The 13,519-nt window shown below is 42.8% G+C and overlaps 1 protein-coding gene across 1 annotated transcript in view; it reads left to right on the top strand.

Moving 5' to 3' along the window:
- Positions 1-13,071, top strand: part of Atf1 (activating transcription factor 1) — a 40,341-nt gene extending 27,270 nt beyond the window's left edge. The window contains exons 4-7 of the mRNA XM_051189900.1: positions 1,699-1,829; positions 5,879-6,058; positions 6,140-6,299; positions 11,706-13,071. Of these exons, the coding sequence (XP_051045857.1) occupies positions 1,699-1,829; positions 5,879-6,058; positions 6,140-6,299; positions 11,706-11,850 (616 nt within the window). The 3' untranslated portion in view covers positions 11,851-13,071. The remainder of the gene's footprint in view (positions 1-1,698; positions 1,830-5,878; positions 6,059-6,139; positions 6,300-11,705) is intronic.
- Positions 13,072-13,519: the final 448 nt, after the last annotated feature.

The following is a 13,519-nucleotide window of genomic DNA, read 5'->3' on the forward strand; positions in this document are numbered from 1 at the left end:
GGAGTGCAGTCTCTCTGCCTTTTGATGGTAGTAGATTGGCTCTTATTTCTGAGTACAATGGGCTGCTCTAACCCTGACTGTAGGATTCAAAGTTGAAAAGGCCAAGTTGGTCTTTTTGAGTGAAGGACACTTCAGAACAGAGCCTGTCCTGCAGAGAAAGGACAGCTGTACATGGGGTCTTGCACCTAGAGAGAGGGTGCTCTGTGTTTTTCTTCAGTGTAGCTAACCTAGAGTACATAGTAATGATAAATTCTAAATGGAGGGACTCCTTAATCCTTTAAATTTTTTGTTTTAAAGACAGGGTTCCTCTTCTCTGTGTAACAGCCCTAGCTGTCTTGGAACTTGCTTTGTAGACCAGGCTGACCTTGAACTCACAGGGATCCACCTGAGTGCTGGGATCAAAGTTGTGCGCCACCACCTCTTGACTTTTCTTTTATGTGCATTGAAGTTCTGCCTGCATGTATGTCTGTGTGAAGGTGTCAGATCCCCTGGAATTAGAGTTACAGACAGTTGTGAGCTGCCATGTGGGTACTGAGAATTGAAAAGATCCCCCAGGAAGAGAGTCAGTGCTCTTAATCGCTGAGTCATCACTTCAGGCCCCCTAGGACTTAATTAACACTATGGTTTGGGGCTCTAGTAGAGAGAGAGAGAGAGTTGTGCTATCATTTAGTTTTCTGAGACAGGATCTTACTGTGATTCTCTGGCTAGCCTGGAAGTCATAGATCTGCCTCCTCCACCTCCGAGATTAAATAAATTTAAAAAAAAAAAATTCAACAGTTACTTATTGAGGCCATCCTGGTGTACAGAATGAATTCCAGAACAGCTGGGGTACAGAGTTCTCATAAGGAACACGTCACTCTTCTAGCCAGTCCTCCATCTGGATGAGTAAAGGAGCGACATGATTTCCTTGGTTTTGGGGGGACAAATGGTGGCTTCTGTCCTTGTATGTAGATCTACGATAAGACTGGCTTAATAGGGTTTGTGAGTCAGACTATCTGCTTTTGCTCCAGGGCCCTGCCTCTTGATTCCCACTTCTCTCTCAAAGCAGGCTTGTCCTTGCAGGGTCAGCTACAGCAAACTGCTTCAGGAACAATGACACACAAATCTTTCCCTGTTGGGGCTTTAAATTCTGCTTTGTTAGTTACCTCTGTGCACACGGTTTATTGCCATGTTGAACTAAGCTGACTGAGGTGAGTGCTGGAGAATTCAGAGATCTGTCCCATCCAGAAAGCTGCACCTTAGATTAAACTCTAGAATTCCAGAGTCAAGGTCACTTGAGGATTCACAGAAAGGAGTTTGTGGGATTTAAAGGTGTTCTTAGCGACAGCTTTTAGAAAGACTACACTGTGGAGACTCAATCTGTCTCAGCAGCTAGCTGAATTTAAAGACGGAGTGATTTGATAAAACACACTGAGCCGGTTAGGACTGGCTTCTGCTTTTGGTTAATCTCTTTTCTGTCTTTGACTGTGTGGGCCCTGCCCATTTCAAACTTCTAATCCTCCTGTCTCAGCCTACCAAACAGACTCAAGGCATGCACCACCACACCTGGTTAGATGATCTTGCTTTTAATCTGAACTGGTGTGGTTGTATGTGTAAGGCCAGCACTTGGGAGGCTGGGTTGGGTGGGAAAGTGTCTTTGTAGGGCACAGTCATTAAACAGACTTCTATTTTTTTTTTTTTTTTTTTTTTTTTTAACAGAAAAATTTTGAAAGACCTCTCTTCTGAAGATATACGGAGCAGAAAAGGAGACGGAGAAAATCCTGGCATTTCTGCTGTCACTTCTATGTCTGTTCCAACTCCCATCTATCAGACCAGCAGCGGACAGTACAGTATGTATAGCTGTTCCCATATGGTAGACATGCAGAACTGACGCCTATAGAAAGACTGCTCTACTTGAAGGGGAAGGGGTTGGCTATTAACATAGGTGTTTTTCTGCATTGTCTCACTTCCTTACAAGTGTAAGATAGGAGTTGCCCGTGGGTGAAGAACAGACTTAGAGAGGTAAATAGGTTACCCCTGGTGTGGTGGCATACAGAAGTTCAAGTCCAGCCACGGCTCCATAGTGAATCTCCTGCCCTGCCCCCTGAAAAAAATTAGATACTGTCTCTAATGTCACAAAGCTTGAAAGTTGTATTTATCTGGATCTAGAGGTAGGATCTCCCCTCTCCCCAAACTAATAAGTTCAGGTGCTCTCTGGGCCACTTGTGCCTGTGACCTTAATGTTGATGGGAATTAATATTTAGTTTACTTTACTTCTGTAATAAAAAGATTAAACATGAAAATTGTATTTTTAAGGAAGAAAAAGAACTGAGACTTGTGATGTGACAGTAGCATGTACCATGAGCGATGCTGGGCTGTCAGTGTAGAGAGCCAAGTTACTGGCTGTGTTGTGAATAAGTACTAACCAGTCTGGAACTTGTACTGTGCTCACACTGTTTCTGCCTAATAATTTAGGAAATGAGTTTCATTATTTGTTAAAATGACACTTAACAAAGATAACAGGTATAATGAACTCAATACCATTGTTTTTGAGACAGAGTTTCCGTGTGGCTCTGGCTGGCCTGGAACTCATATCTGCCTCCCTCTGCCTCTGAGATTAAAGTTGTATACTACCACACCCAGTTGGTTCTAAGCGTACATATATGTATATTTTCAGTCTTTTATGATAATGGACTTGTGCTTTTTCTCCATATCTTCCTTTTCAATTGTTGGCACACCTTTAGTTTATCTTAGTGGTGGGAGTCAGGAAGGGATTCCAGCTCCTCCCCTGTAGCACCTGCTCAGCTCAGAAGTGATGCTATTTATGTATAAGCTTTTCACCATAATTTTCCTGGCCAGTCTATCACTTTGGGAGATTTGATAAATGTTGATGTGCAAGACCACTTGAAAGTCTACTTGGCAGTTGAAGTATAGCTCAGCAGTGAAGTGGCTTGACCACCTCTCAGCACTATACCTTTGGAATCCCTGCAGAGAGCCAGCGTCCAGTCCATCTGTTGCCTGGCTCCTTTTATACCTTAATTTTCTTTTCCATGCTTAGACAAAGTTTTATTTAAAATATCAATTAAAATGAGCATGGTGGCCCACACCTGTAATCCCAAACCTGGGAGGCAGAGGCAGGAGGTTCAGGAGTTCAAGATCATTATTGGTTTTGTAGCAGGTTCAAGCCAGCCTCAACTAAATGAGGGCATCTACAATCATATCGGACTCTAAGAGAATGAAATTATCAAATAAGACTCTTGCTCCAGTCCCTTTTATACCTAACATAATACCCCAGGCCTGTACTCATTTTCTGGTCACACACACTTACTTTCTGTACCTCCAGCCCACACAATTGTTATTGTTCAGGGTCTTTGAGATTGTTATTCTGTCCCATCGTCCTCCTCCCTCCACCCCCCCCCCCATGCAGATAGTAATGTGGCTAACCTCATTCCTCTGTTTTAAGTGTCACTTAAAGAAACAACTCTTTTTTTGTTGTTTTGTTTTTTTTAAGGCTGATTATGTGTGTTATGTGTGTCTTTCTGTGTGCATAGGTATGTGCACACAAAGGGGCCAGAAAAGGTCTACTCTCCTTAGCTCCACCTCTTCCTTTGAGCCAGGGTCTCTCCTAAACTTGGCACAGTGACAAACTCTAGCAATCCTCCTGTTTTCCACACTTCAGAACTAGAGTAGAGGTGTACATAGGACACCTGACTTACTGCATAAGTTAGGCTCTTGAACTTGGATGTTCCTGACTGCAGCCAGCACACTTAACCAGTGAGCCATTTCTCCAGCCTTGGAACAAGTCTTTAAGACTGTTTCTTCACCCCTCTAGAGGTTTTTTTTAAAGACTTATTGTGTATAGTGTTCTGCCTGTATTATACCTGCACACCAGCAGAGGGCACCAGATCTTATTATACATGGTTGTGAACCACCATGTGTTTGCCAGGAATTGAACTCAGAACCTCTGGAAGAGCAGCCAGAGCTCAACCTCTGAGCCATCTCTCCAGCCCCCCCCCCCCCCAGAGTTCTTTGGACATGTAAGAAACGGCAGAGGTTGACACTGGCTTAACTAAAGCTGGGTGCACTGCATTATCATACACTTGTTTCACTGGCATCTCCCAGCTACACAGACTTTTAAAGGCATCAGAAAAGAAAAGGGAAAAACTACTTAGAAGATTATGCAAATATTTCAAGTGGTAAGTGTAAACTAGTGTTTAGGGCAGTCCAGTCCAGTAGAACTTTCATATATATGATGACAATGTTTACAGTATTCAGGACAGTAACCATCAAGCCAAATGAAGTTTTTTGGGACTTGAAATAGGTAGGATTGGTGAGAATAAGGAACTGAGTCCTTTAATTTTATATGATGGCTACTATATTGAACAGTAAAGCTTTAGAATAAACAGGACAGGTAAGTACACATGGTAAACTAGAACAGGGCAGTTTGCAAACATTCGTGCTTATGTCTGATAGCCAAACACACTCATCTGCAGCTATGAGTATTTCATACACACATTTGATGTATATTACTATCAGTCCATTATGAGGAAGCTAGAAAGAGTGTACACCAGAGATAGTGGGTACTACAAGATCTAGAGAGCAGTCACCTCCACCCTGCAAGTAAATAAATTAGGACAGGAAATGAGAGTTTCTGTTATTTATTTTTGAGACAGGATATCACATGTATGCCTAGAACTGACTACCTAGACCAAGTTTTGAACTCAGATCCATGTGCTTCTGCCTCCCAAGTGCAGGGATTAAAGATGTGTGCTACCTACCTGGCAATACAATTTTGTTTTCAATTTTTAGTGTGTGTACAGGATGTATGAAGACATCAGATGAACTCAGGTCCTCAGGCAAGCATCTTTACTAACTAAGCCATTTCCCTAACCCCTAAAACACAATATTCTTAATTCTCCATTGTTTGATACTTGTGCTAGCCTATTGTGGTCGTGAACTCATGATCATACAGGTGTGTCATGTCACCATGCCCAGGTTCAGAGAAAACCCTAAGATGTTTGTGTCTTTGCTTCTACCCCCAAGTGGGGAAAAAAACATTAGCCATTAATTAGAACAAGCATGGTGACATACATGCCTTCTTGCTATCTCTCTGAACACAGCCTAGGCTACATGAGATAACTATCTCAGAAAGAAAGGGAGGGAAGAAAAAGAAGGAAGAAATCCTTAGCCATTAGATTAGATCTCTTTATGCCCCTGAAATTTCTGTGGCAAATTAACATGAAATATCCAGATTTCTCTATGTAGCCCCAGCTGTCCTGGAACTCACTGTGTAGACCAGGCTGGCCTCAAACTCACAGAGATCTACCTGCCTCTGCCTCCCCAGTGTGGGGATTAAAGGAGAGTGCCATCACACCCACCTTCAGACCTGTTTAAATGTTTGTTTTTCCACAGAGACAGCCCACCTGAACAAGGGGGAGCTCATGGACCCCCAGACTTATAGCTGAGAAGCCAGCATTGGACCGACTCAGACCCCCTGAACATGGGTCTTAGCTAGAAGGCCTGGGCAGTCTAAGGGGCCACTGATAGTGGAACCAGGATGTATCCCTGGTGCACAAAAGGACTTTGGGAGCACATTCCCCATGGAGGGACACTCCCTTAACCTAGAAGGAGAAGGGAGGGCCTAACCCCTACTCCAAATAACTTGACAGATTTTATTGACCCCTCCTGGAAGGCATCACCCTCCCTGTGGAGGAGAATGGGACTGGAGGGTGGTCGGGGGCATGGGAGGGAAGGAGGGAGGGAGAGAGAGGAAACTGGGATCGATGTGTAAAGTAAGAACAATAAACAATAATAATAATAATAATAAATGTTTGCTTTTTATGACCTTCTTTGAATTAGTCTGTCGTAGCCTTATAACTGTTTTCCTCTTTGGTTATAGTTGCCATTGCCCCCAACGGAGCCTTACAGTTGGCCAGTCCAGGTACAGATGGAGTCCAGGGACTGCAGACATTAACCATGACAAATTCAGGCAATACTCAACAGGGTACAATCCTCCAGTATGCGCAGACTTCAGACGGACAACAGATCCTCGTCCCAAGTAACCAGGTGGTTGTGCAGAGTAAGTGTACTCCTTACCTACAGATGTGTCCAAGTCCTCTCCAGGGCACTTCACCAATAACTCACTTTTTTGGCTCTACAGCTGCATCTGGAGATATGCAGACCTATCAGATCCGCACCACACCATCGGCCACTTCACTGCCACAGACTGTGGTGATGACTTCTCCTGTGACTCTTACGTCTCAGACAACAAAGACAGATGACCCCCAACTGAAAAGGGAAATACGGCTGATGAAGAACAGGTAGGTAGTAGATCAGTTTCCAGAGTGGGTAAGTTCTGCACGTCTCAAAACACAGTCACCTATTAACCTAACTAGACAGTTAGAAAGGAGGTTTGGGTCAGCTCTACTTTTACTGTGTGGCAGGTTATATCTAGTTCATTCCCAGTGAGTTCATTTGTAAGTCTCTGTATTAAATAGCCTATCACCTAGACGACTTCTGTGCTGTTTTTTTAACACTTCATCCTTTGAAATAGCATTGTTTAGTATAGTAGCTGGGGAGATGGTTTGGTGATTAAGAGCACTGGCTGCTCTTCCAGAGGACCCAGATTCAATTCCCAGCAACCACACTGCAGCTTACAACTCCTTTAATCCCAGCACTCAGGAGGCAGTGGTGGGTAGATCTCTGAATTCGAGGCCAGCCAGGGATACACAGAGAAACCCTGTCTCGGAAAACAAAACAAAATAAAATTAATGTTGCAAAGCTTTTCAAACAGCATTTTCTTGCCTAGAAATTCTGTGGTATGGTTCCAGAACTGTAGTGTAGCAAACGCCACAGTAAGTAAGCAAGCCATGCTAGGTACAACAGTTGTGTGTGTACTGAACTTGAGCCATCCACGGCCCTGAAGAGACAAGATACACTGTAATTTGTATAGCAGTGCCAGCCAGCGTCACCTGAGCTGGCTACTCTCATGGACCTGCCCCACGTACTCCTCTCCCTTCTCTCTTACCCTTCCAACTGAAGAGTAGGGCCTTGCTCTAGAGTAAACCCTGGATTATGGAAACCTTTAGGCTGTTCTGATTGGTCAGAACAAAACCTTGCCATGGCAGCTATGAGGCTGCTTCATCTTCTAGCTTGACAAAGCTGGATTTGTACCTTTTCACTTAAACACTGGGATTATGTAATAAAGATCAGAGCTTCAAGAAGAGAGCCATTTGGAACAGTCAGAAAGAACATGGTCTACATTTCTCAGAACTTACCGTCCCAGGTGGGCAGTTCGTGACTCCAGAAAACAGTTAAAACGGTAACATCAAGGGCTGAAGAGATGGCTCAGAGGTTAAGAGCAGTCAGTGGCTGCGCTTCCAGAGGTCCTGAGTTCAATTCCCAGTAACTACATGGTGGGTCACAACAGTCTGTTATGAGATCTGCTGCCCTCTTCTGGTCTGCAGGCATACATGCAGATGGAACACTATATACATAGTAAATAAATCTTTTTTTAAAATGGTGACATCAAGATCACAGATCAGGATGGTTCAGCAGGTACAGGCTCTCGTCTGGCAATCCTTGGGACCCACATAAAGATGAAAGGAAAGAGACAGAGTCACACAGTTGTCCTTTGACCTCTGTGCATGTGAGCACTGTGGCACATGTGTCCCCTTGTATATATAAAATTAAAACTTTTTTGTTTTGGTTTTTCGAGACAGAGTTTCTCCTCTGTGTAGCTTTGGAGTCTTTCCTGTAACTCATTCTATAGCTCAGGCTGGCCTCAAACTCTCAGAGATCTGCCTTCCTCTGCCTCCCAAGTGCTGGGATTAAAAGCATACACCACCACGGCCTGGCTAAAGTTAAAAATTTTTACAAATTGTTTTAACTCAACACAGCATGAAACATTTACTCCCCCATTAAATATATATATTTTCCATTTGTCTGCATAACTTAAACCAGGCTGGCCTGGAACTGGCTATGTAACCAACAGTGACTTTGATTGTTACCTTGTTCCCACTTCCTGAGTACTAGGACTATCAGGCTCCACCAAGTGGAGCCTTGTGTGGACTGAGGATCAGGCCCAGGGCTTTTGTACATGCCAGACAAGCACTCCATCAGTTGAGCATACCACTACCCCTAAATACATTTTAGACATATTACTGTATTCACTTTAATATACCAGGCATGAAAACTTGCTTCTTGAGAAAATGTGTATATAATGGGTAACTTTATGTACCAAGAAACTAGAAGTGACAACAAAAAAGTCCCAAATGGAGTGGATTGTAAAGACTAAAATGTGGCAGGGTTTCTTCAAACACACACACACAGACCAGAAGGTAAAGTTTTTAAAGCAATAAAATTAGCATAAAGAATCATGTAGAAACACAAGTTTTAATTGAAAATGAATAACATTTCTTTATTAAAAGGTGTCTGGATTAGTTTGGTAAAAAGGCAGAGACTACTGTTTTGGAGGTTCCAATAGATGAGATAAGATAAATGAAGTACATTATGTCAATAGAAGAAAACGGTTAAGATCTTGTACCTACGAACCCCAAGAAAAGGGTCTTACAGAGTTACAAAAATGCTTGTCTCACGAGTGCAGAGCCCTTGTTTGATCTCTAGTGCCACATAAAAGTAGGTGTGCACTGGCAGGAGGTGAATAAGATGTGAGAAGTTCATGTGAGGTTTGAGGTCAGCCTAGGTTACGTGAGACCCTGTCTCAAACACAACATAGTCAAAGAGGGGGAGTTATTTTCTCACAAGATAACTAGCTACATAGGGTTTGTAGAGATTGATGTAATGTATAAGCTGCCCCTTTACAATGAGTGGATGAACCTATAGGAAAGAATCTAAAAATATGAGGAGGTTAGGAATGAACTAGACCATGAACTTATTCCCTAGACATGCTGCTGTACGTTAGCCATAAGTCTTTGTTTTGATTTTTGAGCCAGGTTTCTCTGTGTGGCTCTGACTGTCCTGAAACTTAGTTTGTAGACCATGCTGGCCTTGAACTCAGATCCACCTGTTTGTGCCTCCTGATGACTGGGATTAAAGATGTGTTTTTACCTCTTCCAACCGAAATTCACTTCTTATCTAGGTTTGATATGCTAAAGAGACGGGACAGTCTTGGAGCTGCCTGTGCTTTTCATGAGGTCACTATATTATTCAAAGCTAAAAATGTCACTTAAAATTAGTTCCTTTGCACAGTTCCTCAGACCCATGGATGAAAGCACTTGATACAGCTCCACCAGATTCCAAACACTGAACTCTTAACAAATAGATTGGCGGGGGGGGGGGGGGTATCCTGTGTCCAGAAGGCCAGCCCTTGGCAGGTTTAGTGTCAGTCTCTACTGTGAGGCCAGCCTGAGGCACATAAGACTGTTAACTTGTCCCACTCTGCAGAACAAGAAAAAGTTTAGGCCGGCATGCTAGCACATGCCTGTGGTCTTTGAAGCCAGGTGGCAGTATATAGCTTAACTCTGACCCAGGCTGGGGTTGGGGGGGGGGGGCGGCACCTTTTTATGTATAAGGTAAAATTCAAGACTTTAATATAAAAATACATAATCTTATAATGTAGAACATAGGAAAGCAGTTCCAAAACAAGACAACATTCGGGGAAATTAATTCTTAATGTGACTTCATTAAAATAAGAACCGTTGAGCTGGTCATTGTGACACATTTTAATCTCAGGATTTGAGAGGCAAAGACAAGATTGGGCGTTCAAGGTCATCCTTTGGCTCTATAACATCCACAAAACCGGTGGTGGGGAGTTGGCTGGAAAAATAGGTTGGTGGTTTAGAGCATTGGCTACTCTTCTAGAGGGCTGGGTTTGATTCCCAGCATCCACATGGCAGCTCATAATCTTCTGTCACTCCAGTGCACAGGCATCCAGTGGCCTTCTAGCCTCTACATGCACCAAGTACACAGATGATGCACAATACATGCAGGTGGAGTACCCATACACACACAATACTTCCTAATTTTTTACTAATTTTGAGACGGGGTCCTGCTGTTTAGTTCTGGCTGTCCTGCAACTCAGATTTGCCACTGTGCCCAGCAAATAAAAATAATTTAAAAGATTAATGGACATACTATAAAAATACCAAATCAAATTAGGGAAAATGAGATAAGGGGTTGGTGTGTTGTACAGTGGACAGAGGAATCTTAAGAAATTATAGTAAGGATGACCTCGCTGAGTGCAAGCAAGGGGACAGGTAGGTGAACAGAGCAGCTCTAGAGGCTGCATGCCAGGAGAGTCAGGTGCATCTCATGACACTCCTGAAGGTGATGCTTCCTAAGTAGAGGTCAGGGCTGCTGGCTCGCTCCCTCCTGTGAGGAGGGACACATTCCCAACACATTACACCTACTGAGTCTGTGTGACAGAATAATTATTACCCTGAGTGCTTGCAATTTATATAAAGAGAACTGTAGTAGATACAGCAGCAGACTCAATCTGTATAGATTTACTTCCATAAATAGAGAACTAAAGAAGAGGAATCAGGGAATCTAAACAAGAAATCACACCACACTTTGTGTGTGCATCTAGGAAGTCTAAGCTGAGCCGTCGAGCCTGAGGATAGTGAAGCAAGAGTTTCAGTGCATTCCTGGCACTCCTGGTGATACTCGGCACCAGTTGGTTTTAAATTAACATGTGGTCCTACAGGAAATACATTGCAAAGGGTACACGTGCATGTTCACTGGATGCCACTTATAAGTTGGATATGGTGGTGGCTGCAGAGGTGAGGTGGCTCAGTGGTAAAGAGTACTTACTGGCTGCTCTTTTAAAAGACCAAGTTGGATTTTCTGCACTCACGTGATGGCCACCCATGTATACCTCCAGGTACAGGGACCCAACCCCTCCTAGGTTCATGAACACTGCAAGTACTGGTACGCAGAAAAGAAGAAATCTCAGTAAACTAAGAAATAAGTCAAATCTTTTTTAAAAACAAGTTTGTGGGGAACCAGACGGGATTGCACACACCAGTTGCCTCAGCCTCTGGAAGGTTGTGTGTGGCAGTGAGAGTGTCTCTCTAAAAATTGGAGAAGACTGTGCTAAATGACATGTCTGATTCCCTCAGTCAAGATGCTAAGGAAGATAGACGTCAGAACTCAGAACTGGCTTAGGCTACAGAGCAAGACCTTGTCCATAAAAGGCACTAATTGGAAGCTGACTGGATTAGTAGGGCTGGGTGACATAGGATAGCAATTGCCTGGTAGAGAGCTGACCAGGAGGATATGATGCCTTCTAGGGTAATGGGGTTGTGTATTAGCGGGCCCTTGTACAAGTATGTGTTTACTAGTTTGGGTGTTGACCAGGCACTGCCATGCCTCACGCCTAGAATCCCAGCAAAGCTAAGGGTGTAGACGTCTAGGTCAGCCTTGTCTAAAGACAAAAATTTGTCTTTTAAAATTATTTTCTGTGCGTCTGTGACAGCCAGAGTTGTCTGATACCCCCAAATAGAGTTACAGATACCCAATATGGGTGCTAGGAGCTGAACTTGGTTATACCACTGAGTCATGTATCTTCTCCAACCCCATAGATGATACCTTAATTTTTCAAGTGGGGTCCAGGGTAGTGGCACTTGCTTATAATCCCAGCATTGAGAGGATGAGGCAGGAGGATTGCAGATTTGAGGCCAGCGTGGGCTGCACAATGAGACCAGCCAGGGAACAGTCTGGAGAAGGGTGGGGCACCTCCCTGATGTGTCAATGCTTGTGTTTAGAGAAGCTGCCCGAGAGTGCCGCAGAAAGAAGAAAGAGTACGTGAAATGCCTGGAGAACCGTGTGGCCGTTCTGGAAAATCAAAATAAAACTCTCATAGAAGAACTAAAAACTCTGAAGGATCTTTATTCTCATAAAAGTGTTTGATTCTTTAAAGAGAAAGTATTTTTTATGGACTTGCTTAAAAATTAGGTGGATTTATTTTTTAGTGGAGTTTTATAAATTCAAAGGTCAAAGAAGCTACTTTGTATTAGATTTTACAGTGCGAAGGTGACAGAGGGTGAGTGGGAATGTGGCCATGTGGAAGCTGCCGACACAGCTGGAAGCTGGGGGAAAGTGCTCAAGGGACGGACTTCGGCAGTTTTACAATCCAACCAAGAGTGGCCAACAGCGTTGGTAAAGCAGTCAATTCCCACTGTTTCTATTTCTTACTGTTGAGAGTGTGTGTGTGTGTGTGTGTGTGTGTGTGTGTGTGTGTGTGTGTGTGTGTGTGTGTGTTCCTGCCAATAAATTCTAAATTACAAATATAAAAGAAAGCATAATACATTACTAAGTATGTAAATTATGTGGTCTGATTGTTCCTTGTCATGTTGTCAGCTGTGTTAAATGAGTTGTAACAGTTGGTTTTGTTGGACTTGAGGGATTTTGAGAAGTTTTAAACAGGCGCAGGGCACACAATCTGAGTATGGTGATTTGTAACATTTTTATCAGAATGGAAAGAAAACTGTCCTGAAGATTTGACAGTTTAGTTTGTTTTTTGCTTCCAGAAGGTAAGGGCAGTTTCTCACAAGGATATAATAATTTGTTTGATTCTCTAACCTGTATGCAGTTGAAGAGCATTGCTTGTGCTTTAACAGAATGAAGTGTTTACAGAAGCCCTTAAGGTAACTTAAATAACCTGAAGATGCATACCAAAGCTTCCCAGAGGATTGATAATCATCTTCCTGTAGTTTGTCAGGTTCTAAAATAGTTATTGAGGCAATTTTACATTGAGACTATTTTGTAATGTAGCCAATGGTACCTTTATCAGAGAAGTGACTGCCGATATATTTTTATAGTGAATCTTTATAAATTCTAATGTTGAGTTTTTAATGATTATTTTAAATGTTTATATAGTTTAGTAAAAAAAATAATTTGTATCTCAAATTATCATTTTTATATTACGAGAAGAGTAAAGTTTTCAATTGGCTGATATCTGAATTGTACTTTTTCTATGAAGTTTATCTAAAGTTCAAGCTGTGGTCAGTACACCAGTGTTTAACCTCTGTATTCTAACCTGTATACACTTTGAAACTGTACTGCAAAACTGTTGTGTGCCTATATAGTATGTTTCATATTGTCTATGAAATTAAAGAATATTTGATAAGATTAAGTTTGCCGAATACAAACTACACTGTGTGACGTGTGAACGCCGAGCCCTAACAGCCACTGAACTGACACCAAAGTGGACCTCTAGCCTAAGGTCTAGTAGCTTCACAGCCATCAGGGACTTCTTGTGCTTTGATTCAGTCAGAACCGGTTACAAGAGTCTCAGGAAAGCTGTCTGTAGGTACCTGGGACCTGACACTAGTGCACAGCCATTTACCATTGATCCTGCCATAGAGATTGTTCACTGATGTACTTTCTGCTTTTGCACAAAACTGGTCTCAAAGTGGTGATGCATCAGCCTGAAGAACATGGGGTCACACAGCCACTGCATTTGTCAGGGCATTGTAGCAGGGAGTACTGTCTGTTCTTAGACGGGCTGGTGGAAATAATCCCAATCTGCAGCTCCAGCTAAAGCACATCAGACTCTTTCTAGACATGCTAGGCCACA

Source organism: Phodopus roborovskii, unplaced genomic scaffold (genome assembly GCF_943737965.1).
Source record: "Phodopus roborovskii unplaced genomic scaffold, PHOROB, whole genome shotgun sequence".
In the NCBI taxonomy this organism is placed as follows: Eukaryota; Metazoa; Chordata; class Mammalia; order Rodentia; family Cricetidae; genus Phodopus; species Phodopus roborovskii.